The 25,706-nt window shown below is 36.6% G+C and overlaps 4 protein-coding genes, 1 long non-coding RNA gene and 1 other non-coding gene across 7 annotated transcripts; 3 read left to right on the forward strand and 3 right to left on the reverse strand.

Moving 5' to 3' along the window:
- Positions 1-4,575: 4,575 nt before the first annotated feature.
- LOC112192809 (probable WRKY transcription factor 70) lies at positions 4,576-6,540 on the forward strand. 2 transcript variants are annotated; one of them, XM_024332687.2, is made up of 3 exons: positions 4,577-5,070; positions 5,541-5,645; positions 5,780-6,404. In XM_024332687.2, the coding sequence occupies exons 1-3, from the start codon at positions 4,682-4,684 to the stop codon at positions 6,270-6,272; spliced, it is 987 nt and encodes a 328-aa protein (XP_024188455.1). In that variant the 5' UTR covers positions 4,577-4,681; the 3' UTR covers positions 6,273-6,404. The 2 variants fall into 2 exon arrangements, with proteins under 2 accessions (XP_024188456.1, XP_024188455.1); XM_024332688.2 differs by lacking the exon at positions 5,541-5,645 and having other exon boundaries at positions 4,576-5,070; positions 5,780-6,540.
- Positions 6,541-15,762: 9,222 nt separating this feature from the next.
- LOC112193182 lies at positions 15,763-18,156 on the reverse strand. The gene is made up of 2 exons (XM_024333255.2): positions 17,870-18,156; positions 15,763-17,347 (listed from the first exon to the last, which is right to left on the reverse strand). Exons 1-2 carry the CDS (start codon positions 18,032-18,034, stop codon positions 16,826-16,828), a joined length of 687 nt encoding a protein of 228 aa, XP_024189023.1. The 5' UTR covers positions 18,035-18,156; the 3' UTR covers positions 15,763-16,825.
- Positions 18,157-18,990: 834 nt separating this feature from the next.
- Positions 18,991-20,060, reverse strand: LOC112195380. Its single transcript, XM_024335799.2, has 2 exons — positions 19,908-20,060; positions 18,991-19,556 (listed from the first exon to the last, which is right to left on the reverse strand). The coding sequence occupies exons 1-2, from the start codon at positions 19,911-19,913 to the stop codon at positions 19,047-19,049; spliced, it is 516 nt and encodes a 171-aa protein (XP_024191567.1). The 5' UTR covers positions 19,914-20,060; the 3' UTR covers positions 18,991-19,046.
- An 899-nt stretch (positions 20,061-20,959) lies between these two features.
- On the forward strand, positions 20,960-24,119 carry LOC112193169 (transmembrane protein 87B). The gene is made up of 5 exons (XM_024333238.2): positions 20,960-21,381; positions 21,650-22,583; positions 22,964-23,059; positions 23,216-23,352; positions 23,701-24,119. The coding sequence occupies exons 1-5, from the start codon at positions 20,975-20,977 to the stop codon at positions 23,849-23,851; spliced, it is 1,725 nt and encodes a 574-aa protein (XP_024189006.1). The 5' UTR covers positions 20,960-20,974; the 3' UTR covers positions 23,852-24,119.
- A 190-nt stretch (positions 24,120-24,309) lies between these two features.
- Positions 24,310-24,381, reverse strand: TRNAH-GUG. Its single transcript has one exon. It is a non-coding gene; the product is annotated as a tRNA-His (tRNA).
- Positions 24,382-24,722: 341 nt separating this feature from the next.
- LOC112194905 lies at positions 24,723-25,491 on the forward strand. The gene is made up of 2 exons (XR_002934193.2): positions 24,723-24,852; positions 24,972-25,491. It is a non-coding gene; the product is annotated as an uncharacterized LOC112194905 (long non-coding RNA).
- The last annotated feature ends 215 nt before the right edge of the window (positions 25,492-25,706 follow it).

Raw genomic sequence — 25,706 nt, forward strand, 5'->3', positions numbered from 1 at the left:
TCAGGTCAAGGGACACCCTGACGACTGCATCCCAAGGTGCTGGCACGCTCGCGCACTCAAAAGTGACAGTTTGCAACCATACAACCCTAGAATACACATCCCAAAATAAGAAGAATCATTAAATAGCATTATCATTTCTGAAAACAGTATTCAAATCCTAAGTCTCTCACATATTCAACTTCGTGATTATGATACCATCAATTCGACAAAAACACCAAATTTTAAACTGATTAGTAATCAAATCTTCAAGAAAACAACTGGTAGAAGAACACTGCGAGTCTGCGGCCTTACTTTCTAGTCTATAGTTCCAATTCAGTTACACACCATTCACCACGATCCATATATGCAACGGATATGTACAAGTATGGTACCACTTCCAATCAATCGCAACAATTACTCTATCAGAAATTCTATTAAGGAAAACCACACAAACAGCTAATCCGAAACGAAAAACGAATTGCAGAGATTGAAATCGAAACCCTAATAAAGGATACTCACTTCGACGCAAAAAAAAAAAACCATAAACCACAATTCGAAATCAGAAACCTAGCACAGTTAAACTAGGCGAAGCAGGAAGAAACGTACTGACCACTTGAAATCAACACCTGGTTTTGGAGCCAAACAGATGTAGCAAATCATCTGCTAAGTCTTACTTAAGATGAATCAGATTAAGGATCGAAGGAGTAGGGTTTGTTCTGCTGTCCTTATCATTTCAACTTCATCTCCAAATACGTTGATGGAGTTGCTCGAAAAGAATAAATGAATAATAATCTATCCCAAGTCCAAAGGACCTACAACAACTACTAAAGCCTAAAGCTCAGGTATATAAAATTCCTCACTAAACTGGCAGACACGGCATCGGATCATCTCGTGCCTTGACTAAACCATTATATCCTCTTCCATTGCATCGTTCGGCCAAAACTACTCGTTAGGTCTTGTTGACATGATTAAACTATTCAAAATTTCTTGTAATTTTGTTGATCTAGAACTGGGTTTAGATAATCCTGCAATCATTTTTGACTTTTGGTACATCCTTTTGCGAGTGACCAAAATCTTCTTGTGTGAACATCTATGTCAAGGTGATCCAAATTTTCTACGACAAACGTGGATCACAACTCGATCCGTAAGTAGTCCAATTTTCTAGTCCGTACGTGACAAAATCGCATCTGTTGATTTGCTTCGATTGTCAATAATTTATAAGGATCATGAAACTTGCTAAGATTATACTCGACCTATAAGACTCTAAGAATGAATTAATGCTCTGTCTTATTATCTTATCATTGTGGAGGTTGTTACTTGTTAGCTAGAGTTAACTCTTACTACAAGATGAATTCAAGGTAGAATAGAATAATTGACTTCAATTCAGTCGATCTGTTTTCATTTCCTTTTCTTCACCCGGAAAGTGGTAATTTTCAAGTTTACTTTTTATATCTATTTTATTGATGTGATATATATATATATATATATATTTTTTCAATCTTAATCCTCAAGGCTAGAACAGTAGTATTATACAATTAAGATTAACAATCTTATTTTCCCATTTCCCTTGGCATATAAATCGAATTAAAGTTTTGAAAGCTTTACTTCCTGATAACTAAATTTGTCAAGCCAGTGTTGTATTTAAAAGAAAGTAAGAATTCAAATTGTTAGTAGAATCACTAACTATCAATATTAGTGGTCTAACTAAAATTTTATTGAAATTATTTATAAAAGTGTGTGTCAATCTCGATCTCTTATCACGTAACTTGAATAATTACATTTATGAGCTATGATCCATCGGTGGATTCTGCACTATGTGAATGAAACTATTGATCAGTAGATCCTACACTATGAGGTCGGTGCAATCGATGACTTTAACGTTAATCCTCCTCCCAGCAGTCCCACGCGGTCACACTCCATGAGTCCATGGTGTGTAAAAGCAAGAAAAGTGTACTTCCATTTTTCTTTTCTTTCCCCTCAAGAACGCAAGCTGCAAAACACGTTAATTAGTTTACCGTCCCTAGCTAACCCCTAACATAAATATTATGGAAACTAGTGTTGACCTTCTATGTTAGTACGTGCTGTACAGCTCCTCTTAACTACATTAATGAAATAATAGTAATTAATTTGCTCTAAGAAAACAAGATTAATGATTAATTAATCTCCTAAACTAACACATGTGTTGACCGCTCCACTAGCCCTCTTAGGTCATGAAGCAAGCCGCTAGCCGGCATCAGAGTGTGAACGTCTTCTTGTTTGGTCATGCTGACTCTGAAACCCTCGATTGGGAGATTGGATGATTACGGCGTGTGCATATTCCTCCCAGCTCCAATCAAATCCAAACGAATGCAGTTATTATACTTAACAACTGAGCAAGAAACTAATCATCATTATTGTTCCTAGTTGCAATTGATTGGATTTTTTAGTGCTTATATTGCCGTTATGTCTAAAACAAATCTGTTTTACAATTAGGGTTTAGCCTTGACGATGATAATCTGCTCTGGACACCCATGCCCAGAATGGGAGGGAATGGTAAAGAGGACTTGCATGATCTGGATCGACAAGGCGCGTGATTCCATCGGCTTGATCTCAAACATAGCAATGGATAAATCACATGCATGAAGATGCAGTTGGGGGATAGAGTTGTAGCAATTTTATATCTGATTTTTTATTCCTTCTATCAACAGAGCCTGTTAATTAAGTACTTCATTAACTATAAAGAGATACTCCTTTTCTAAACTCGATTGAGATAGATGTTACCCCTAAAGCCAGGACTGGTTATTATAATCATATATTTGTAAGCTGCAAGCACTCGAGGTTGCTGCAGATCCTGTTAAACTAATTTACTACCAGGAGTTTCACGAGATCGGTTCATGAAAAGAAACTTAATTAACCAAACTAGATCTTGATATATGAAAAGAATAAGTTAAACTTGTATTAGGAATTCATCCCAGAATCCCCGCTGCCCTGCTGAACAGGTATAAACAAAACAACTAAGATGAAGAACCACCAAAAATGACAAAAAAGGAGAAGATAAAATATCAAACATATACACAAGCACATACTGCCAATAACTTACTTTGATGAGGTTCGGTGACTTCGGTCCAAATTAACATATTACCTGGCACGTAGATAAATATTTATTTTGATAAAATTTACAGATGTTCTCAAAAATTTACTTCACACCTCAATTTTAGAATTTTCTTCGCATACTATCTAATGGATCAGATTTGCGGAAGCTTATACTTTTATTTGTATTTAAGGTCTTCATACACATTGGGTTGAAAAAGGAGTTCGTTGGGTCACCAGGTCACCAACTATTCAATACTGAGCAAGTTCACCAATTGGGTCATCAGATCGCCCACTATTCACTGTTTTTTAGTGTTAATTTCACCCTCTGGGTCACGAGCACAGTGTCTTTCGTGCCCTGGGTCACGAGCACAGTGTATTTCGTGACCCAAAAAATGAAAATATACACTAAAAAACAGTGAATAGTAGGTGATCCAATAGGTGAACTTGCTCTTAGAAAAACACTGAGTTACACAACTTTGCTGTGACTTGCGAGCAGCCGAGCACTATCCAATCCAATGACGCGCCAGCCTTGTTGATGTGAACGGCCATGCATGTCCATTCTGTCTCAAACTCTCAATAACACTTTTACAAAATTTATCACTTCGCCCTGGCTTTATGTTCATTTGGTATAGTGGTCACAATCGATCACACCTCGAATCTTTCTACTCCTAGAGCTACTTCTTCTTTCTTGAGTTTGATTCCACATCTGTCTAACTTTTTCACTTAATGCATTGGGTGAATATATCATTAATTAGAAACCAAATAGGTTCAAAATGGAACAAATGAAAAATTATTGCAGATTTTGATTTAAAACAAAAAAAAGATCAATGTGGTAAAAAGTTCTTACGAGGGAATAAAGTTTGAATCGCAATCTGAATCTACCTTAAACCGGTCTACTTCGTGGGAGATTATAGTCTCTATTGTAAGCATAATATCCCCAGATGGATGGTTATCCACACGTTGAGAGTTGAATGATAATTCCGTGGAACAGGGACCTTACAAATGCAACTACCAACAGTTTGTCGTCTTATTGAATGCCAAATTACCCAATTGCCTCTAATCACATCACACACTCTACTTGGGACACATAATTTATTAGGTTATTATTGTCAACTTGGGGCACCAAGCATTATGATTTGTCTGATTCAGATTGCGATAAGATTATAGTTTAATAAAAGTTAATGTTAGGATGGTTTTGATTACCCAACAACTTGAGATTTAAAAAAACAATTAGATTTTAATTATTAGCTCTAATTAGAATAAACCATATTATTTACAGGGGGAGACAAGCCAGGTTGCACCTAGTGGGGTGACGACGGGGCGGTGACATAATCGGCATAATCGGCACGACGTCATCTCTCCTTGCCGTAGGATGTAGTCCGACGTGGAGGCTCATCTAGCCCTTGGTGTGATACAACCGCGCCAGATTGTGGGGTTAAGATGAATCTTCCCCTGTAGCTTCTAGTCGTCTTCCTTGCCCTGCAATTCCATGACCTGTTTGGTGCCCATATAAAAAGGGCATCAGGGACTCTTGACCCCATTAATCTAAACCACACAAAGAGAGACTCATATACCGTACGACACTTAATTTTCTACATAAAGACATTGAACACTCGGAAGCTTATCGAAGATGGAGTGGACTTGGCCGGAGAGTGTGTCGTCGAACCGGCAGAGGGTCGTGGAGGAGTTGGTTCAAGGCCGGGAGATGGTGAATCAGCTTCAGAGGTGTCTTAGTGGTGACGTCAGATCGGCGGAGGGTCTTGTTACGAAGATCTTGGGGTCGTTCACAAACACCCTTCGTATCTTGAATGGGAGTGAAGAGGCTAAAGAGGAGCTCATCTCTCAGATTCAAGCCAATAGTCCTACTAGTACTGTTACAGCTTCTGGTTCTGCTGCTGCTGGTACCGATTCATTGTCTTGGGATGCTCTTGATGATGCTGGTAAGTCCGAGGATTCGAATGAAGAGAGTTACAAGAGTACCGAAACGTTCAAGGATCGCAGAGGTTCATACAAGAGAAGGTAATTAGTAACAAATCAAATACTAGTTAATTAATTATGTTGCTCATACATATTATTAGTGATTATTTTTTTCGGACCCAAAAAGAAATTAACTTTTTTGTGTAACTTGATTGATTGTTCGATTCTAAGGCGTATAATTAAACATAGTTCAACAATTTTTACTAGTTAGTTTTTATTGTCATTTAATTTATTTAAATGGTTGTTGGCTCTTAATTTATGTAACGTTTGTCGTATGTCTTAATAGCTGTTGACAGTTCAACGTAACATTTATTAAGACAAAAATTAAGAAATAGAGTGACAACATCTACCTGCTTTGTTAGCTAGATTATTACAATTGAAAAACAGAATATACTTGCATAATTCTTTTATTGGGTCACATAAAGGTCTCTTGCTTCTCTCCATTTTAGCTTTATGTTATAAAGTACAATTCTACTCTTAATTATAACTAAATATTAATTGTTAACTAGCAGAAAAACTTCACATTCATGGACCAAAGACACTCTGGATTTAGTGGACGATGGCCATGCATGGAGGAAGTACGGACAAAAGATGATCCTGAATACCAGACATCCAAGGTATACATACGAAAATGCTACTGCAATATATATATATATATATATATATATATATATATATATTATTTGTAATCACAGATTAAATGTATCATTTACTCAAAACTAAAGCTAATAAAGTTTTACTCTATATGCAGGAACTACTTCAGGTGCACTCATAAGTTTGATCAAGGCTGCAAAGCAACCAAACATGTGCAGAGGATTAAAGATGAACCCCAACTCTTTCGGACCACATACTATGGCAATCACACATGCACTGACTATCTCAGAGCTCCTGAGCTCATCTTAGATTCTTCAAGTTCTCAAGACTCTTCCAAGAATATGATCAGATTCGACAACACCAACAACGACTTCACCCGCAAACAAGAACATCCCTTTTTCTCATCCTTCACATCGATCAAAAAAGAGAGCGTCAAGGAAGAAGAGATGATCACACCAATTAATGATCATGATCATGTGATTCACCACAACCAACAATTGTCGTCGTGTGACTATCTCATGTCGCCTGGTCTAGGAGTGTTTGAGTCGTCCGCATCGACTATCGCATATGATCACGAGGATGTGTTTTCTAGGATAATGGTGGGATACTTCGATGATGAAGTAGATTTTCCATATGAATTTTTTTTGTAATTTGTCTTTAGGAAAAGTCACATTTTCAGTTTCTGTTGAAGTTAAATTAGTGGCTTTCTCAGTGTAAAATATTTTGTATACACTTGACGGATCATCCAGAAATAGAAGCGACGAATTATTTTTTCTTGTTGAGTAAGGGCTTCTAGCTTAGAGTGAAACTTTTCTCGTCTACTTGGATGATGTCTAGTTTTTCTTTTTCCAAAAAAAAATCATAGAGGATAGAATCAGTTGTTGGGGAATTATAATTCATTTGTCCAATTTTCAACAACATAGAATGAAAAATTAGATCTTTTCCAGCTTATATAGTTTTCTTCTTCTTTCTTATCAATGGAGGAGGGGAATTGAACTTGTGACTTTTGACAACATTTTGGTGAAATTAAGTATCTTACTACTAGACCAAATGCCAGTTGACATCCATAAAATGAAAATGAATATTCTAAAGTCTGACTTTGGTTCGCATAATGCAAATTAACTAATTAATATATCCTATAGAGACGAACACAAAAGGGATGAAGGCTTTCAATTCTGATCCTTTCGATGTGATAATACATTTAGGGTGTTCCAGCATTGCAATTACTAATTAAGAGTGGGAAAGGAAAATTATTTTAATTTCATTTTCAAGCCTCAGACACATGAACTGGCCTTGGTTTTTGTAGGAGCATCTTCTTTGCTGCTTTAACATCAACTATTGTTTATCCGACCGTGTAGGTAGCTCTAATGTTTAGAACATTAGGATGCACCTCTCGAGTTCCTGTAGTACCTTTCTCTCTCTATATTTTTGTGGCTCTGAAACACAGATTTTCTAAACTACAACTTGATCACATCTGTTTCATGTGCTTGTACGCCTTTGTTTGGGACAACGCAAGATGCATCTAACACTAACAGTAGTCATCAATTTCAAGCTAAGAGTTTTAGACCATAGAGTATGATGTTCTTATATTGGAGTACATTGTTCAAAAAGTCTTAAAGGTATCCAAAAAGTAACAAGCAATTACATTTTACTCGAATTTCAAAAGGTATCCTAATAAAAAAAACAAAATAATTCTTAGGTTCACCCATAGGGTGAACGAGCGTATTCACCCCACTGTCGATTAACATACTTTTACTTAATAAATTTATAATCCAACGGTACGTATCTTAAATTAGTCTTTAAATATTATCTCTGTAGAAAATAATCAAATCAGAAATCTTTTAATTATCTAATTGAATAAAAAAAAATGGATGATCTAACAATACTTACTACTATTACGATGAACCGTCCTTGTATTTCATATAAATGAATAACTAAAAGGTTTTCAATTTGATTGATTTTTTACAGAGCTAATTTTTGTATTACGTTATACAACATGAATGGTTATTGGATTAGAAAATTATAAAGTTATTATGCATTAATCGCAAGAGATTGTGAATATACTCATTCAACCAAGGGTTTAACCTAAGAATTGTCCGAAAAATTAATAACTACTGTTAAATTCTGCATTTGAGTTGGGCAAAAAATGTCTTTTTGAAATTTTTTCTTATAAAAAAAAATTTGAATATTTTTATAACAGCTTAGGGTGCAAATTGTACCTAGCACTTAATTAATACGAGCATACTCTATCAAGTCCTATTTGATCCCTATTTCTATAATTGTAATGTGTTCCTTTTTATATAAACCAGTTGCAAGTTTGATGACATCGATATCGACAAAGTAACATGATTTAGCACGTCACTCTTAATAGTAATCCCGTTTCATTCGGATAATCTTTAAACAAATGCAACTTGAAGTCTGATTCCTCAAACTCATTACACCGAGTAAGAATTAGGCATCGAAGACTTCTTTTGTATCGCATATATTCGCATGTGTTATATACCTATATATCAACGTGTTGCGACGTTTTAATATGCTTGCAGCTTTACAGATACTCATGATCAATTCTATACTCAAAATGTTATATAGAAGTTTTTTTCCTTTGGCCTGTAATGGACGTCTTATACACTTTGTGTAAGTTAAAAACATGTCAAAACAACTGATTTTGATTAATTCATTGAACCAAACGTATGATTGATTCCTTGTAGTGGACAAAAAAAAAGTTCAAGGTGCCTTATCTGAACGAAAAATTCTACAATGTGTTAACGTATGACATGCATATAATTGCCTTTAAATGAGTCCTCCTCAAAGTAGTAACATGAGTCTTTAAAGTGGTAAATTTTTTTAGTTACCACATGAGTCCTCAAAATAGTAATATTAGTCCTCAAAGTGGTAACATGAGTCCTTAAAGTGGTAAATTTTCTTAGTTTACTATATGAGTCATGAAAATAGTAATATTAGTCCTCAAAGTGATAACATGAGTCTTTAGAGGGGTAAAAATAGTTGATGTATGAGAAATATTAACATACAATAGTTTTACCCTACTTGAACATGAATTAATTAATTAAATAAAAGCAAGTTGGCCAGATTTAGAAATGTTCATGTTCAATCCAAGTTGCCATTACTTTCCTTATTAGGATGAAATAACGTCGTTTAAATTCGGTAAAAAGAAAAAAAAAATCAGTCTATGATTCGAATATGTACCGAACAAAATTAGAATATGGAATTCACTGGAGTTTGGTAGAAACTCCCGCTCCTATAATCAGTGAAATTGTATTCGCTATGGCCTATGCGACAGAGAGCACAGGTCGATATTGCATTGGTTCAAGTTAATTAATTAGGGATCTCGAATTAAGGGAATTATGAACTCAATAAAGCTGGCTTCATAGGATTCCATTCGATCCGTTTACAAGAAAGATACAATAACAGATAACTTGATCCAAGTAATGAGACAATGCATGGGTAGTGCCATATCCATTGTTTCAATTTCAACGTTGTCTTAAATGTATGAAATTATTTATAAAATAAAAATGTTTGAAATTCTTTCAACTGTTTTTAATTTTTTTTCGTTCTCTTTAATTCTTTCAACGGTACTCAACTCTCTATATTTTTTAAATACGTGATCGATATTATTTGATTGACATTCTATCACTATCGACTATCTTTTTTTTGTGTTAGAAGATGCTAAATTTATTAATATCGATCATCGATAGTACATTGGCTACAAGTACGATTGAGAGTGAATGTACGACTTACTAACAGCTTAAACATGACACCAAGAAACAAACCACATTCATGACACCTAGATGGGTTGCCTAGAACATTAATTGAAAAGACCATACGTATTGCTGACAAGAAGAAGTGAGAAATGGTCTTTCACTTCTTGAAGTGAAATCCATCCACTATGGAAACAGACGCCATGACCAAACAAGTCTGAAAAAAATTTGGGCAACGGTTAAATAAATTTCAAAAGTTTGAAGTTCAGTCCGTCATAATCGATGAGAAAAGTAAAATCAAAAATGAAAATTCATGTAAACTAAATAGTTTGTTCTTAGGACGGAAACTAGGGTTTACAAAAAAAAAAAGGTGTTTTTTACCAACACAATTAACACGTCAAAGAAAAAAGGAAAAATTTCAATTTACTACCCTGATGTTTGACCGCGACATCATGTCAGTTATTCCCCTTTCAATTTCATCAGTAACACTCCTGAGGTCTCAATTTCGATCAATCGTGCCCAAAATTTTATCAGACATCCAAGTTGGACGTTAAGTGCTGAGCTGGCACTAACAAACTGCTACCGTGGGCCCACATGAAAGGGTAAATTGGACAATTTACATGTTTTGCCTTCAAAAACTCAGAATGTAGCTAAAATCACATTATTGCAATCCAAAAATAGTAAAATACATTCTTTCAATTCAAACACATTGAATTACATTCACAAAACCTGCTAATACCAATACAACGAAACAATAACAAGTAACAACAGAATTAAAACATCACATTTTTCCCCTCATAAGGGTCCCTGAGAGATCGAGACCTCTAAAGTACAACCAAGTCCCTCATAAGTGACCTATTGGCCAATATGTGGCTGTGCTTGTGCATATGGTTCTTCAAGTGAATGCAATTTGTCAAATGAATGTGGTTGCCCAGATGATCACTAATGACACCATCTGCATCCTTGAGCATCCTATCTCGGAAAATCCTGGTCATGATCAGATCGTCTACTACATGTTTGATACCAGAATCTACTCCAAATTAATGAAAAAAATTAAACTGTTTGCATGATTTCTCTCAATCTTTACATAGATGGGAGCACAAAAGCTACCAATTTCCACCAATGACAGTCCCACTAACTACTTAGCAATGCTTGAAACAATGCCATAAATCACTAGCTCGCAATCAATTAAACACTTCCCATCAAGAAGATAACACTCAACTTTAAATCAATTGATACCATTTCCAATTATAACAACACACTTGCAATTTTGCAAAGTCCCTCAGAAAACATAATTTCTCACTCAAACACAATAAACCCCTCATAGTTCATCATAAATAACACCGAAGCACAAATCTTTATAAAGTAATAAACCCAAATGGAACCCCAAAAAGAACACCAGAAACCCAACTCCCTTACAATCACAAATTGAAGGAGATCACTACTGACCTCTGCCTTAGCATGGACAGTCTCCTGAAGCGTATAAGGGAACAATGAATTGGAATTTTGCTGAAGGCTCTTCACAACACGGTTTGCAGCATCTTGAACTTGAGAATCATGAGGCTGCACATCTTGCCACCTTGGAGCATGCCCATCTGATCAAAACCCAATTCAGTCTCACACACTCGAAATCCGAATTAACACCAAAAAAAAAAATTAAATTGGATCAATGAGTGAGGCACCTTGCTTAACGCCCTAATCGGAAGTGGTAAACGACGGGTTTCAGACATAGTTTCAGTGTCCTCAGCATGCTTGAATTCCTGGACTTGTCTGAAATAAATTGAGATAAATATTCGGTAAGAGACTACCTATTGCATTGCTGCAGTTGAAAAAAAAAAAAACGAGACCCAAATAATGGCATATTATACTAGAAGACTCAGCATCAATTCCTCAATGGCTCAATGTGAGAGTTTCGGTAAATTACTAGTGAAAAAAAAAAAAACGAGACCCAAATAATGGCATATTATACTAGAAGACTCAGCATCAATTCCTCAATGGCTCAATGTGAGAGTTTCGGTAAATTACTAGTGAAGTTAATACAATGGCACCTAAAGAATGTTTTAATTGCTTTTCACTTGTTGGGTTGAACATACTCAAATGCCAATGGGGAATTGCTTGTCATTGAGGACTTGACCAAGACAATATTCATATGCCAATTGTTGAGATTTGTGAACTACTGATGATCGATGAAATTGGAGTGAAACAAAACAATACATCACAAGAATTCTTGAGGAATTTTTCAATGGTTTTCACTTGCTCTTGTTTGTCCATATCATTTGGACAGTTAATACATTTTTGAAACTAGGTTGATAAGAAGGTTCGATTCCATGCATGCTAAATTATTGAGAATCAAATTCATGATATCCATCTACGGTAGACTTGGAAACAAAAAAAAAAACTACATATATTTCTTAATTCCAACAATGTTTCTTTATTGTTAATATAAATATCTCTTCTATCCATACCTCCAAAATTGGCATTTGAACCTTTTTTTTTTTCAAGTAATAATTGATTTTGTCAACTCATGATAAATTACCAATAAAGACACAAAAGAATGAAAGAAAAAAATCTCTTTTTACCTATATGAACTGTAATAATCTTCAACTTGGATAAAACTTTCTCCTCCAATGTAAACCCTAAATATACATTGGTAAAGGGCCTCGACATCATATTTTGTAGCATAAAATTATACTTAAAGGATTATCTCGATCATGGAACAAACAATCAAGGAAGAGAGTCCAATCAAGGAGTTACAAAGAGAAAACAATAATGCTAGAGGAAAAGACTTACAAATGCACAAGGAGGTAAATTATTGAAAATTTTAACTCTGAGATCGAATTATTGAAAAGGACTTGCATAAAAGGTAGATTCTAGAATATGAATGGTACGACATATACATAATGGTCTGCAATGTGTGGAACCGACCTCTCAACATCAAAGCAGCAATCATAGACCCAGAAATTTAAGAGAGGGACGGGAAAGTTGTTCCCACTGGTTTGAATGCGAATGGGCCAATTTAAAGGGAACACTGAACAGAGACGAGATCATACTGACATATTTAATCCTAATCGTCCTTGTCAAACGCTCGTGCCAGTGACTAGTAATTAAGGTAGACCAGGGAAGGATGACAGGACCCATTGCCTTATTGCTTCTGGACAAAACTGTTGGGAAATCCAGTAGTCCAAGTTCCATGCATCCTTCGTAAAAGCTAGGGGACGGTTAGGGTCCGTGGCTTTCTCTTAAATTTTGGGTTTGTCGTTTTGATGGTATCTGCTTGTGTGAAAGTGACTGGTGGAGTCGTCCAGTAATTTGGTAGTGTTGGATGTATCAGACGTAGGTACAACAACCTTGTTTAGCTAGGATGACCAGACTCCCAAGTCTGTTGATGATTGAATGGTTCAATCACGAATAAGGGCACGTGTCTTTTTCATTTCCTTGAATTGAATCTTTTTCTTTTGCAATCCTTTTATTATGCAAAATGGTGTCTAGGTTGATTGCATGATGTGCGCAGCATTTTTCTGTGTTTCCCGTGTTTGGTTTTTTTTTTTTTTTTGCATTGTCTTTGGTTGTTAAGGGTCTAGGGTTTATTCCTTAGTGTCTGCTAGAGTGTGGAGTTTTGAACCGCGAGCTTGCTTAGGTTTGGGCTATGACCCACAAATGTTTGGGCTTGAAGATTTTGGGTCCATTTTAGGTATTAGGACATTTTTAATATGGCGGGATGCAGCCTCGTCAACGGGCCGGGCCGGGCCGGGCCTTATTATATTTTTAAATAATGGCGGGCCGGGCCGAGCAGGGTTCAATTGTAAATCGAATGATCCAAGCCCGTCTATATAAAGCGGGCCTTGCAGGCTTTTTCGTGCCGGGCCTTGCGGGCTTTTTTAGAACAGGCCTTATAGGCTTTATTTATAATAAATATTTAAAGACACTAATTTTTTTATAAAATCTATATTTATATATCATATATTTCAAAGAGCAACCTCTATCAATTCAAATAAAATGGGAAAACCGACCGTTGGATGTGATTATTACAATAAATTATGCGTGTGGTTAAAAATTTAGTCAATTTCACCATAGTTTCCAACTCGATCGTATTGGTCAACCGTAGTCATTTGTATGTTTTCTTGGTTGACCGATGGCCGACTGCGAAACGTGCTTATTTTTTTACATCACGTTTGTAAATATTTCATCGATGGATGTGCGTGGACATAAGATAAAAATTTCAATTTTAATTACAAATACATTGGTCTATACCAATTTGCCTCCTAGAGTTGTATAACTTATACATTGCATTTAAATTGTTGAGGTTCATTCTAAAGCAAACTTGAAGTGGAAAATGAATTTGGAGAAAACAACCGCTCGATGGAGAGATTGTAATGTTTTATGGTAGTTGTAAAGATTTTAGCCAATTTAGTTCTCGTTTCGAATTCAATCAACTAGGTCAAACTTAGTTACTCTTATAAACCTATATTTCTATATCATACACTCTAAAGGGTAACCTCTATAAATTCAAATAAAATGGAAAAACCGACCGGTTGATGAGATTATTATAACAAATTATAAGTGTGGTAAAAAATTTAGCTAATTTCACCATACTTTCAAATCCGATCGAATTGGTCAACCGTCGTCACTTGTATGTTTTCTTAGTTGACCGATGACACAACGACAGTGAAACGTGCTTATTTTTTCACATCACGTCTGTAAATATTTCATAGATGGATGTGAGTGAACATAAAATAAAATTTTCAATTTTAATTACGAAGACCAGCCTATACCAATTTGCCTTCTAAAGTTGTATAACTTATACATTACATTTAAATTGTTGAGGTTCATTCTAAAGCAAACATGAAGTGTAAAATGAATTTGGAGAAACCAACAGCTCGATGGAGAGATTGTAATGTTTTATGGTGGTTGTAAAAATTTCAGCCAATTTAGTTATCGTTTCGAATTCGATCAACTAGGTCAAACTTAATTACTCTTATAAACTTATATTTATATATCATACACTTCAAAGGGTAACCTCTATCAATTCAAATAAAATGGAAAAACTAACCATTTGATGAGATTATTATAATAAATTATAAGTGTGGTAAAAAAATTAGCTAATTTCACCATATTTTCTAATCAGATCGAATCGGTCAACCGTAGTCATGACATGTAAAATATATATGCACATATTCTATATAGAAGTATGAGAACGTCTAATTTCACCATAAGCCAAATTATAACAAATTCACACTCACACAAAGAGACACACACACACATATAATGATGATGTGGCACACTGAAGATTTCCAAATATATGTGCTGGACCTTCTAGATTCCTGTCAAAGCTTAACTGCCTTCACTTAAATTGCCATAACTCCTTCTAGAAAAGTCAGAATCGCAAACTGTAAATTTTTTCAGAAACTAGACATATGGGGCTTTCCGTACATATAGGGTACAACTCCTAATTCTATTCGAGCAGCTTCCAGTAATTCAGCGAAGTTCAGTTTTAGACATGAACTTGTAAAATATGTTGCAGAATCCCATCGAAGCAGAACTGCCTTCACTTAAAATTGCCATAACTCCTTCTAGAAAAGTCAGAATCACAAACCGTAAAATTCCTCAGAAACTAGAAACATGGGACTTTCCGTGCATATAGGGTACAACTCTTAATTCCATCCGAGCAGTTTCCAGTAATTCAGCGAAGTTAGGTGTTCTGCACAACAGTTTATGTGTTATTTATATAATATTTTTTGTTTGCGGGCTTTTACTGGCCGGGCCTAGCGAACTTTTGGCTGGTCGGGCCTATGGGCCAGGCTGGGTTTTTGAAGGCTTTTAACAGGCCGGGCATAGGTTTTGGCCCTCAGAGCCCGCGGGCCTCCATCAACCCACTTGATCTGCGTGCTTTTTTTATGAGGCCTAGATGCAGGTGATTTTCGTATTAGTTTCATATATTTAGTTTATGAGACTTGGAATAGAGAACTCAAGCGATTCTCGAGTATTAATGTCAAATATTAGAAATTATTTTATGCACCGACAGTTTAAATAACTCAACACTTATAAGATGATCTCAAACCCTGGATATAAAATGTATTTAATGTAATCCAATCATTCATTCATGTTGTTGCAACTGCATGTAGGTGCTTTGAATCCTCCCCCATCAAATACTTACTATCGGTCTATGAGTAAGTTGTCTATGAGTAAGTTTATCGTCATTTTGTAATTAAATTACTTTACTATGCACTTGTATGTTGGTCTGCAACAGTGTTTCATTTATGTGTCATTCAATGGAGTGTTGAATATCTTTCTTTTCTTCGTGAACATGACATACGATTCTATTTTAGTTGTGCTTTTTTTTTTTTTTTGGGTAAACCTCGATGAACGAGGAAATTTATTAGAAAAAGAAAAGAAGACAACCACTCGGGGGGACATAAACCTTACCCAGCAGAATACGAAAAACGAAGTACAAGAGAAACAACATCGTCTCTACAAACCAATCAGACAAACAACTAACAGAAACGAAAATTAGGAAGACCCAACCAATCATGACTACAAAAATAAGTAATAAATGGGGGCGGTAGATCCCACCAAACCAAACCTGTGCGGTCGACACCATGATTTGCCAAAACATCCGCAACTTGGTTACCTTCACGAAAGATATGCGATGAGTGAAACTCCATTTGAGAGATACGGTGTATGCAATTTCTCCACTCTATGCTAAGCCGCCAAGGTACTAAAGATGGAGAGCGCATGAAGTTAAGCACAATCTCAGAATCCACTTCCAACCAAATATGTTTCCACTCCCTCACCCAAGCCAATTCAATAGCTTGAATAACAGCCATCACTTCAGCGGCAACCGAACTCGGCATCTCTAAATTTGAACAGAAAGCACCAACCACCTGACCTTTATAATCACGAAACACTCCACCATAACCAGCCTTAACAGAGCTACTCTTCCATGCCCCATCAGTATTAAGCTTTATACAACCATATGGGGGAGGATGCCAATTAACCTCAACTACGCGTGGCTGTGCTTAATTAGACCTAGCTCGCAAGAATTTTCTTCACATGGATATCAATTGATTTCGTAGACTCGGATATACATATCAACTATTGATCACCGATCATTATGTAATATTGATTTTCTTATTTTTCTCACAAAATCCTTCTAATTCACGTATTACCAAAAAAAAAAAAGGAAAAGAAAGTGTTTGTTGGGGAGAGGAGGGGGATGGTGTTCTAATTGAGATTTTTTTTTTTTTTTATTTGGCGAAAGGAATATATTAAACGAAATGGAACAACAGAGGAAAAGAAAAACTACAAAGCAGAGCAACTCCCTGCACGGCCAGGCTAGAAAAACTAAGGAGGGCAGGGTAGCCCAATTCTTTGAACAAATAGCTCACAAAACGGATGCAACTGAACACACCTAACTTATTGTCTAGCTAGTTGTTGCTCAATTATTTCATTATTTGCGATTGACAAACGACTTGCTGGCCTTATTGTCCTCAACTGATACTTTGCTTATTGCTTTTTGCTAACTTTCCAACAAAATCAAGCCCATAAAGCCCCCAAACCAATGCCATCGACGACAAACAAGCCGGTATCGGCCCAAGCATCCATAACAGCACCGGAAAAGTGATGCACAACATTCTGTTGCTAATAAGAGCCAAAACAAACCCTTTCTCAAATATGCTTTGTGTGTGTTCTGCAGACGAGGACGAGAACTCATGATCACCGGAGGCATTAATCAGGAAATTCGCATCAATCAAGAATGCGATTGCCATGGAACTGCAGAGGAAGCTAATTGACAATGCCAGTGCTGCTGAGCCATACTTCAGAGCAAATATCCTAGGGGATTGTGACCCGAATATCACACTGCTGAAGATGTGTGTTGCACTATAGGCGTTGTTGATTAGAGCAGCTAATGAAACTACAACAAGAATTGTTATAACAGCTGTGAGTGTGGCTCCCATTAGAGTGTTTCTCAAGCTTTGGACAGCCAACATACCCATCTTATCTTCATCACCCTGCACGTAAAGTTCATATGTACTAAAAATTGACCACTACTAGAAAAAAGCTGAAAACTTGTCTATGAATGAACTAAATGTATATCAAGTTAGCACTCCGATCAAGTGTGCAGTTGAGTCTACACAGAGATCGATAGATACCTCTAGTAATCACAAAAAGGCTCGGATACAGGACAGTTGAGGTGTGTCTACGCAATTTCCCAAGACAAATTTCTAAGAAGGCATAAGAGCTTCACATTCAATGTGTTATAGGTTAAGGGTAAAACATATTATTTGTAGAATATCACAATTAGAGTGACTTGTTGTACAAAATGTGAAGTAAAAGGGAGATATGCTGAAATTATGTATGACACTGCGAGAATGCTCCTCATAGTCTCAATCTTACTCTTTGAATGAGCATCTTTTAATCGTTGAAACATCTTTTAATCCACTACCTTCTTGTACCAATGGTACCATGTTATATAACCAGCAGTAAATCTACAAGCTAACAATGATATGTATTTCGGATTGAGTTTAGCTTACCCCTTTGATATCTAGAAACCATGCTCTCCTCTTCAATATGTTGATTCCAATGGTAGTATGAGAGGGTTTGTTCTTGAGGCTATGCCAGAGATAAGCATGGTAACCCACCGTAAGGAAGAGACTAATAGGGACCAATATGCTGTCTATATAAACAATCACGGCCATCTTAGTTTGAGATCAGAATCGGAGAGATGGTTCCGTTGACAGAGGAACCCTATTTATGGTCAACCGGTATGGTAGTGGAGTGTACGTCACAAGCAAATGCGGTTTCATATATGTATTGCAATTGGTGGGTAAAGTTGTGGAATGCATATAATGGACATTAAAGATTAAAGTGGAGGAATATGCAAAAGCTTTAGCGTTGGCTTCGGTGGTCTATCCACTGAATTCTAATTGGACAATTCCATCATTCAATTGCTTAAGTACGTACTACGGTACTAGACTACTGGTGCAAGGTGGCGTTTCAAAGTTTTGATTCATCTGCGCCAGGACATTCGTATCCTTTCAGCGTCATAAAGGCACAGTGATATTTATATATGTTTTGTGCCTACTTTTAATTGGCCTCCTAGCTTAGGGTTTAACCTAACAAGAACAAATGCGCACTAATTGATACGATGGCCAATTTTATAAGTTATTGGGGGTGATATGTCCCTACACAAGCCAATAATCAAAATGAAATTAGCCACATATATGTCGATAATTTAGTATCGAACTATCGATGATAGTTTAAGATAAAATCCCACGCATGTCCCGTGGTTTACGAAGTTAACTTGCTCAACTCCCTTTTTCAAATTTTGGACTTTTGCTTGATATGATGGTTGGTACTGCTCTATCTTACGAATATTGTGGCTGTCAATGCTCTTAACACCTATGATGTTATAGTTTTGGAACATGGTACGTTTTACGACCCGATGAATTCAAATTATAATATTCCTTTGCATTTTTGTATAAACTCTAAACTATCAAGAAATGAATGAACCGACAATATTGTATTTTAAGTCAACAGTACTCCTGCTCTCATGCTCCAACCTACACACATCGAGAGACAAAGATAGTGATAAAGAAATGAATTAGGTGATAATCTAAGGTTTCAAACCCAGACTCTCTTGCAAATAATATCATAAGATGAATGTTGTTTGAATTATTCCCAAGTTGGCCCAACAATATAGCATCTATATCAGCTGAGACTTTGCCTGTTACTTTGGGTGAATTTGCCAACAAAATCAAGCTCTTTAAGCCACCAAACCAAGGCCAGGGATGACAAGGCCACTGGCACTGGACCAAACAACCACAACAACAAAGAAAAGGAGATACAAAGCAACCTTTCGCCAATTTGAGCCAACATGTAACCTCGTTCAAATAGGAGTAGTGTTATTCCTGAAGATGACAACTCGGCAGAAGTATTTACTAGAAAAATGGCATCGATCATAAATCCAGTGGCCATGGAGCTGCATAATGAGCTGAACAGCAAGACAAAATAGGCCAAGCCATACTTTAGGGCAAAGATCCTCCCCGACTGCAAGCCGAAAAATGCTGTTTTAACAAAGAGGTGGCTTGCATTGTAAGCATTGTTCGTCAGAGCTGCCAAAGCCAAGCTGAAGGCAATTGCTGTTGAAGCTGTGATTATTGCCACCATTTGAGTATTTCTCAAGTTTTGGACTGCCAACATAGCCTTCCTTACATCACCCTGCAGGACGAGAATATTCATACGATAACAGTTATAAGCTAGGTTGATGAGCAATATTTAAAGAAATGGATCAATACTCCAAAGTGATGTACTCTTTCTAGATATCGAACGTGTTATGTTGTTAAACGTGTTATTAATCTAAGCTATTCATATATAACTACTGGCTCAAATTGACAATCCAGCAAAGTATGTATCATTTTCTTGACATGAAAGATTATTTTTCTAGAAGACAAGATTTCCATTATTCTATAGAAAGTACAAAAGCTTTCGAGTAGCAAGGATATATGCATGATGAAAGCTAAGGACCTGGAAGCTCATATTCATGTACGATTATCAGGAACTTGTACTTACCTGCATAATCTCTAGAAACCATATTCTTCTTCTGACTGATTCAATTCCGATGGTCGTGTGAGAGGGTTTGGTTTTGAAGATACACCATAAATATGCATGGTAAGCTATTAGAACGAAGAGGCTCGAGGGAACTAGAATAGTGTCTAAAGTAAAAGTTCCCATTCCATCTTAATTCCTTCAGCGGATTAGAGGCATATATATACTTGATTATGTAACGTGAAAGTGGGCACTCAATGTTTTGGTGGCCAAATAATGTATTAATTGTGGAATAGTGTGTGATGGACATTATAGATTTTTGTGGATGGGGATTGATTAGTGTTCGAAACTCACAAGTAGTTGTTACCTAATATAGAAGGAACATTGATCGGCCATAACTACATAAGATGGCTAGATTCCCACTAAACCAAAAATGGTTAAAGCTAGAACGTTGGTGGTTTAAGACTTTAGTTAGGTACTTACCAAAAGATAAGTAAGACTGTAATTAGGTACGTAATGATATTCAAATTGGGATATAGCTAGCTTATGCTATACTTTGTTTTTGGCCATTCAAGTAGGAGAAAGATATTCATATTCCGAGTGGTAATTTACATGAAGTATGTCAGTGGGGCACAGCTACTAGCTAGTGACTTTTTGCATCATGAAATATTATCTCCAAAAAAATATATATGTTATATACTTTATTACCGCACTTCATCTCCCCATCTCATCATCCCCACTATATTTCTCAAAAAACATAGAATATCGGTGAAAGCAAGCCTATATCTTAGACGCTCCGAGTCTGAGGAAAACATGAATGTCCTTGTTCCATTTGCTCTCACTTAAAATGATTTAAAAAGCAGTGGTATGAATTAATATGAGGTATAATGTAATTTTTTTACTCTTTTTTTTTTTTCTCTCCCAACAAGTAGTCAATTATTAGTAAATATGGTCCTATAGAGAAGTTGGACCATATATACTACCCACTTTTCTCTACTCTCTACTCTCTAGCATAATCTCTTTTTCTTGTTTTTTGAGACTAGTCTAATAATGTCTTTCAAGCCCAACACCGACAAACATGTAATAAAGCCATGGGAAGCCCAAATCCGAAACCCACCCGAGAGAGTCCGAAGGAGTCAACGGCGTCGTTTGGTCCACGGGAACTAGGGTGCGGTGTCGTTTTTCTGTTGGCTGCCTCGGTTTCTTCTTCACTTTACCATCACTCCTCTGCTGAGAATTGTCAGAGCGAGAGAGAGATGGAAGGAGGCAGATGGTTTTGGGGAGAAAAGGGGTCAGCTTTAGGGTTGTTCATAGTTGGGCTCATTTTGATCATCAACGGCTGTAATGCTTCCATCCACGAGTACAGAAACGAAGCTTTTACTCCTCAGTCAAACGCCTTCTTCTTCCATGGAGGCAGCGAAGGTCTCTACGCTTCTAAGGTCGTCGATTCCTCTTCTTCTTCTTCAGATACTCACGTCAAGGGAAAGTCCTTCATCAGGTCATTTGATTTCACTCTTAATTTCAACAATCCATTTTTGACTAGACTTGATTTGTATGTGTTGCTTGGTGAATTGGAAATTGAAATTGATTTAAGGATAGTGAATTTTGATCTGTTTAGTTAGAAATCGTAAGAATTATATCGCCAAAAAGTTACCCTCGATTTGTAGTCACCTAGGTAGATGGGTTTGGAAGTTTTCATGTTGTAATTTCATGGTTTAGATTTGAAGTTATGGACGGTGCCGCCGGGCTGACTAATGGAATTTCAGGTTTGAGAGTGTTACTTTTGTGAGGACAAAGGAGTCTGCGAATACGCAGAATGAAATGCAGCAGAGTACTGGTTTGGTGGAAGCTATAATTCTTGAGGTGAAGGACAGGGCTAGGATTGGGGCTTCCTTCCTGAAATCGGATCTCATATGCTGCACCAGGAATCTTTCCGAGGATGGACAATGCAAGGCGGGGGAGGTTGTTATCCACAAAAATCCAGACAATCCCGAGTGGCCTAGGCGCATCCAAACAGTCTTTAATGGAAAGAACGAAGAGGCTAAGATGGAGTCTGAGACGGTTGAGATAAAAAGTTCTGGAATGTACTACCTGTATTTTATGTTTTGTAATCCGGAACTCAAGGGCACGCTGATTAAAGGAAGGACTGATTGGAGAAATCCATATGGTTATTTGCCGGGGAAGATGGCTCCTCTGATGACATTCTATGGCTTAATGTCTTTAGCTTACCTTGTGCTTGGCCTTGCCTGGTTTCTGAGGTTTGTTCAGTTTTGGAAGGATATCATACAATTGCACTACCACATCACAGCGGTGATTGCTCTTGGAATGTGTGAAATGGCTGTCTGGTACTTTGAGTACGTCAATTTCAATTCGACTGGAACCAGACCTATGGGCATTACACTCTGGGCGGTAACCTTTAGATCTGTCAAGAAGACACTCTCTCGTCTTCTTCTGTTAGTAGTTTCAATGGGCTTTGGTGTGGTGAAGCCTACACTTGGTGGTATAACCCCAAAAGTACTTCTGCTTGGCGTGGTATATTTTATGGCATCAGAAGCGCTCGAGCTTATTGAAAATTTGGGGAATATCAATGATTTTTCTGGAAAAGCAAAGTTATTTTTGGTCTTACCAGTTGCCTTCTTAGATTCGTGCTTTATTCTGTGGATTTTCTCTTCGTTATCAAAAACTTTGGAGAAACTTCAGGTACAATAATGCACCGTTTGCATTTTCCCAGTTTCCTTCTTCTATTACAACTTCAGCATCTTTTATTTTTTGCATCTTCTGTTTCATGCAACAAAATGGTATCCATTGAATTGGTATCTATGTTATTAATATAGGTTTGTTTGGCTACGCATGTACACTGTGTGTGTGGAAACCATGTGCTTTTACTGAATGAAGTGTGCTTTAGTACCATGCGATTTAAATCTTTTTCTGGGGTTAAGTGGGATTGCAATCCATGAGTATGCAGTCAAAATGCCTAGTTATATTGTTATATATTACCACACAGGATAATATAGGGTTCTTGAATGACAATTTATATTTGTGACCTATTCTTCACCATCTTCCATTTATTTTGGACGCAGATCAGGAGAAACATGGCTAAGTTGGAGCTATATCGAAAATTTACCAACTCTCTCGCAGTGTCTGTGCTTCTGTCAGTGGCCTGGATTGGCTTTGAGGTATTATTACTGGTCATAAAATCATATATTCTGTGAATTAACAATTCCATCTGGTGCTATCGAATATACTGTAACTGGAGTGTGTAGTTCCTTGATTCGTCTGCTTATTTCAAGTAAACTTAACCACTAGATATGCTCTGATTTGTGTTGATTCAGCTATATTTCAATGCAACCGATCCATTGAGTGAACTTTGGCAAATCGCCTGGGTTATTCCTGCATTTTGGACTCTGCTTGCCTACACTCTCTTGGCAGTGATATGTATACTCTGGGCTCCATCAAGTAACCCAACTAGGTATTTTCTTTGACATTGCGATTTTACATTTTCCTTATCATGTTTACATAATGATAGTCATATCTATATACTTATCAAATATATATATATATATTATGTGTATATATATGGATGTATTTGATGAATGCTTCCATTTGTTTGGCTTGACTGGCATAAAGTCTGATGATGTCATCATAAAATTAGTAGAAAGAGATTATCTTGTGCATTGAGTGGTATCTTTAACGGAAAATTTGCATCATGAGTGCATTGAAATTTCATTCGATGCATGGAGTTATCTGACTTTTACTTTTCTTACATTTCCTTGGCACCACAGCCTGATAGTATAATATTTTGGTCTGGAACTTGCAGATATGCATACTTAGAGGAGACGGGAGATGACTTTGATGAGGAGGGCGTCTCGTTAACAAGTGGTGCTTTGAAGGTGAGCGGAGATACAATAGCTATGCGAGAATTTAACAATGGGCTTGCAGAAGATCTGGAGGAGGATAAGCGAGAATAGAGATGTAATCTTGCCCCGTAGAAAACAGAATACCATAATGAAGCTTCAATGACATATCCTGGGTGTGCTGTTGGCTGTTGCTGTAAATCTTGATACACAATCCATGTTGTATTATGTAGAGAGAGATTAGGTGAATAGTTATGGTACAAACATATATGAAGACAGCAACTTATGAGTAAATTTTACAGCTGTATCGTAATTGTCTGATCACCTTCAGTTCAGGCAACGGAAGGAAGATATTCTAGTTCATGATTAGCCATTTACATTTTCTGCTCTCGTGCATAGTGCATACTTTCTAGTTTCTAGGTCGCTTGCATCTTCTATGGTATACATGCTCTTAGAAATTGATAAACTATTTCCCAGATAAAAAATAATAATAATAATAACAAATAAAAATTAGAAAGTGAAAAATTATTGCCCAGAAGTATAAAGAAATAAAAATAAAAATAAAATACTTGTGTGGCTGCTGGGATTCGAGCCCAGGTCTCCACGGCCACAACGTGGAATTCTTACCACTAAACTACAGCCACAAGATGCTAAGTGTTGTATAAAATTCAAATAAATAGGTTAAAACAACATTTTTTCTTTATCATCTTATTTCACAATAACACTTCCCTTCGATTCCTCAAAAATAAAACACTTCCCTTCTATATACATCAAATCAAAGTAATGTGATTAAGAGTGGAGTAAATGTGTGAATTTTGTTTAAAAGTAGAGTACATGAGAATCACGTTTGAAACGGAATAAAGTGAGGTGGTTGGTGCTCGAGTAATATTATAAACTGGTTATGGTAGAGAATCGGAAACCGGGAATAACTTGGTGCGCAAGCTTTTACAGCTCAATTAGCAAAATAGTCCTAGTTTACATAGATGTTCATCTCATTGCTTGCTTGCTTTATTAGTAGGGACTAGGGAGGGCATTCTACCAGAACTCAACACTGAGTCAAACGTAGCTTCGGAGATCTTGGTCTGCGTGCTACAAGAATTTGCTTCACCATTCAGGTACATCATCATACGACTCTCTTTTATTCTTTGTGATGAACCCAATTTCAACTTCCGTTTGTGTTTCGAAAGCGTTTTTCAAGAAACAGGGGTTTTCCGGAAACGGATTTTGATTGTAGGGATTTTGTTGATCTTACGTAGCTAATAGTTGAAAGAAGAACATGGCTCACGACCATGATCATCACCATGGAGAAAACCCTTATTATGATGATCCGATTGATCCCTTGTTGTGGTATTGCTGCTGCCCTTGTAATTTAGTATCTTCTATATTCAGAGGAATTGGGAGGTGCATCTTCGTGGCTTGTTTCCCTATTATGCAGTGTTTTGAATTGGAAAACCATGCTCACCGCATGCACAATTACGGCCACAGGCATTACCACTATACTCCGTGACATCGACGTCGACCCAGACAAGATTTCAATGTTTTGATCAAGTCCAGCACGAAGAGCCTTTGGAAATTAATTTTTGACTCTTGTTGAGGTAATGTAATTGAACACTTGGCTCTAAGAAATTAAGCCAAGACTATCTGAATTAAGGTTGCATGCGCTTGAATGTGCTGATCCTATTTTCTGTAATTCTGTTTCCCTTGTTCTTTCCTCAAATCAAACAGAACACATAAATTGGAAACCATTTTCTCAATCAAAGATATTTATAGTGATCTTGATTCTCGTACAATAGCAAAAATAAACTTTTTGTTTGGATCATTTATAATTATTTTCATACAAAGCCGCCTTATCATTTCTCGTCGTCTAATTTGGTACCTACAACTCAAAAAGGAGCCTAGAGTTGATGAATATTCAAAAGTGGAATTCGTTGGATAAATTAACAAATAATATCCACGCACCTTTCACAAT

This window comes from Rosa chinensis, chromosome 3 (assembly GCF_002994745.2).
Source record: "Rosa chinensis cultivar Old Blush chromosome 3, RchiOBHm-V2, whole genome shotgun sequence".
NCBI classification, from domain to species: domain Eukaryota; kingdom Viridiplantae; phylum Streptophyta; class Magnoliopsida; order Rosales; family Rosaceae; genus Rosa; species Rosa chinensis.

Coding starts and splice junctions, on each gene's coding strand:
- LOC112192809 (XM_024332687.2), top strand. CDS start 4,682: ATGGAGTGGACTTGGCCGGAGAGTGTGTCGTCGAACCGGCAGAGGGTC. Junction 5,071..5,540: donor AGAGGTTCATACAAGAGAAG/GTAATTAGTAAC, acceptor GTTAACTAGCAG/AAAAACTTCACATTCATGGA. Junction 5,646..5,779: donor CTGAATACCAGACATCCAAG/GTATACATACGA, acceptor CTCTATATGCAG/GAACTACTTCAGGTGCACTC.
- LOC112193182 (XM_024333255.2), bottom strand. CDS start 18,034: ATGGCCGTGATTGTTTATATAGACAGCATATTGGTCCCTATTAGTCTC. Junction 17,348..17,869: donor GGTTTCTAGATATCAAAGGG/GTAAGCTAAACT, acceptor CTTTACGTGCAG/GGTGATGAAGATAAGATGGG.
- LOC112193169 (XM_024333238.2), top strand. CDS start 20,975: ATGGGAAGCCCAAATCCGAAACCCACCCGAGAGAGTCCGAAGGAGTCA. Junction 23,060..23,215: donor TGGCCTGGATTGGCTTTGAG/GTATTATTACTG, acceptor GTGTTGATTCAG/CTATATTTCAATGCAACCGA. Junction 23,353..23,700: donor CCATCAAGTAACCCAACTAG/GTATTTTCTTTG, acceptor TGGAACTTGCAG/ATATGCATACTTAGAGGAGA.